We start from the raw sequence: 2,481 nt of genomic DNA, 5'->3' as shown, positions 1-2,481 counted from the left end.
CCTCTCAAACTCTTTATTACCATTCAGAAACACATGATCTGTTTTTATTTATTGTGAATCAGCCACAGCTGAAGAGAGTAGCCTGTCACATCCGAGAGTGGAGAACCTCGCCATCCTCAATCGACTGCCTCACAGAAAGTGGGCTAGTTGCGGATGTTGAAGTGTACTCTTCCCAGCTGGAGCTTATTTTAGCCATTAGCCTGTCAACAGATGCGCTCAGAGGATGGATAGAGCTGATGCTCTGTACGTGAGCCAGGCCTGCGCTGCTGAATCAGGTCTTAAATATAGCCTAGCCCCTTAAATATAGCCTAGCTGGTGGTGGTGATTCCATGATACTGTTCCTGCTGTTGGGCTTAATGAAGGTCAGCACGTATCATGTCTCGGAAACAGGCTGACTGACTGACTCACTGACTGACTGCTGAGGTGCGCACTGAACTGTCACTTCCTGTCTTCTGACTGCCTGCCTTCTACCCACACACACCTTGCCCTACCTCACCTTCTCCCTCCCACACTTCCTACCCACACACCTTGCCCTACCTCACCTTCTCCCTCCCACACTTCCTACCCACACCCTGCCCTACCTCACACCTTCCCCCTACCATACCCAGCTCTACCTCACCTTCCCCCTCCCACACTTCCCTCCCACACCCAGCTCTACCTCACCTTTCCCCTCCCACACTTCCTACCCACACCCAGCTCTACCGCACATTCCCCTCCCACACTTCCTACCCACACCCAGCTCTACCTCACCTTTCCCCTCCCACACTTCCTACCCACACCCAGCCCTACCTCACCTTCCCCTCCCACACCCAGCTCTACCTCAACTTCCCCTCCCACACTTCCTACCCACACCCAGCTCTACCTTACCTTCCCCCTACCCACACCCAGCCCTACCTCACCTTCCCTCTCCCACACCCCTACCCACACCCAGCTCTACCTCACCTTCCCCTCCCACACCTCCTACCCACACCCAGCTCTACCTCACCTTCCCCCTCCCACACCTCCTACCCACACCCAGCTCTACCTTACCTTCCCTCCCACACCCCCTACCCCCTACCCACACCCAGCCCTACCTCACCTTCCTCTCCCACACCCAGCTCTACCTCACCTTCCCCTCCCACACTTCCTACCCACACCCAGCTCTACCTCACCTTCCCTCTCCCACACCTCCTACCCACACCCAGCTCTACCTCACCTTCCCCTCCCACACTTCCTACCCACACCCAGCTCTACCTCACCTTCCCCTCCCACACTTCCTACCCACACCCAGCTCTACCTCACCTTCCCCCTCCCACAGCTCCTACCCACACCCAGCTCTACCTCACCTTCCCCCTCCCACACTTCCTACCCACACCCAGCTCTACCTCACCTTCCCTCTCCCACACCCAGCTCTACCTCACCTTCCCCCTCCCACACATCCTACCCACACCCAGCTCTACCTCACCTTCCCCCTCCCAAACTCTGCCCAAGCTCTAGAACCCTCCTCCACTTCCCTTCTTCTGTGAGACACAGGGTACTATAATCACACATACTCTACCAAGTCTAACGTGGACACTCCAAATATTTAAATGGCTGACAACAGGGATGAGTCACAGGATGGACAAAGTCAGAGACCATTTGCCTTGATATAGTCATCCAACAGGTTTGGAGTGAATGAGGTTTCAGGAGGACTTCTTAGTTGAACGCGCTGACTTGAACTATACACATTCTTGTTTCTCGTATCTTTTGTTTATTTAAAAAAAATCACCTTTATTTAACTAGGCAAGTCACCACAATTGGAACGAGAAAGCACACACATGGAATTGTATCACTCGAGTCCAACAAAATGGAATATTATAGAATGTTGAGGATAAAGTTTGGAATTACACAAAAGACCTGCATCACTATACTGAGTACTTTGATTTTCTAAAAGGATAAATGTGGGTGTTTTGGGATCCTTTGTTCATGGTTTCGTCGGCCCCCATATTGCAGAGCGAGCAAATAGAGACTTGGTTCAAAAATAGTGAACCAATCCTTAAAATGTGAGCACTGAAAGCAGTCTTGCTTTTCTTGTCTGATAAAACAAACATAATCCTCATTGCATTAACCAGGCATTAGGACAGCCATACTGCCCTGATTGGGCTGCCCATTTTCCACAGTCTAATGACTGTTCGATATGACGTATAACTCCAGTCATGTGATTACTGCCTGGTCTGGGCTGTTAGGTGGGCCTGCCCATTGTTGGACAGTCTATCCAGCACCACAAGATGGAAAGTGAAGAGGACCACTTTGGGCTGGGCCGAGTGGGCTGAGCCACACATGGAGGATACATATAAACCACACACACCGCACAGACACAGGCCAACAGGCTTTACCAGACAAACACAGGCGAGTACAGCCCTCACACAAACCAAGCTGTCTGAAGCAGTGAAACAGTCTGGATGTGTATGTCAAAGAGGGAAAGCATCCACCATGTCCATGTAGGCCCTGATATAGGGCAGA

The 2,481-nt window shown here is 51.7% G+C and overlaps 1 protein-coding gene across 1 annotated transcript; it reads left to right on the top strand.

Annotated features, from left to right (window-relative positions):
* Window positions 1-223: 223 nt before the first annotated feature.
* Window positions 224-1,476, top strand: LOC115136293 (uncharacterized). Its single transcript, XM_065023399.1, has 2 exons — window positions 224-275; window positions 653-1,476. Exons 1-2 carry the CDS (start codon window positions 224-226, stop codon window positions 1,474-1,476), a joined length of 876 nt encoding a protein of 291 aa, XP_064879471.1.
* Window positions 1,477-2,481: the final 1,005 nt, after the last annotated feature.

The sequence above is a fragment of the Oncorhynchus nerka genome, linkage group LG10 (genome assembly GCF_034236695.1).
Source record: "Oncorhynchus nerka isolate Pitt River linkage group LG10, Oner_Uvic_2.0, whole genome shotgun sequence".
Lineage (NCBI taxonomy): Eukaryota > Metazoa > Chordata > Actinopteri > Salmoniformes > Salmonidae > Oncorhynchus > Oncorhynchus nerka.
This window is presented reverse-complemented; position numbering and strand designations above follow the sequence as displayed.

Bases quoted from the DNA above. Each gene is read 5' to 3' on its own strand.
- LOC115136293 (XM_065023399.1), top strand. From the start codon at position 224: ATGGATAGAGCTGATGCTCTGTACGTGAGCCAGGCCTGCGCTGCTGAA. The intron at 276-652 runs GTCTTAAATATA...TCCCACACCCAG, and splicing joins GGCCTGCGCTGCTGAATCAG to CTCTACCTCACCTTTCCCCT.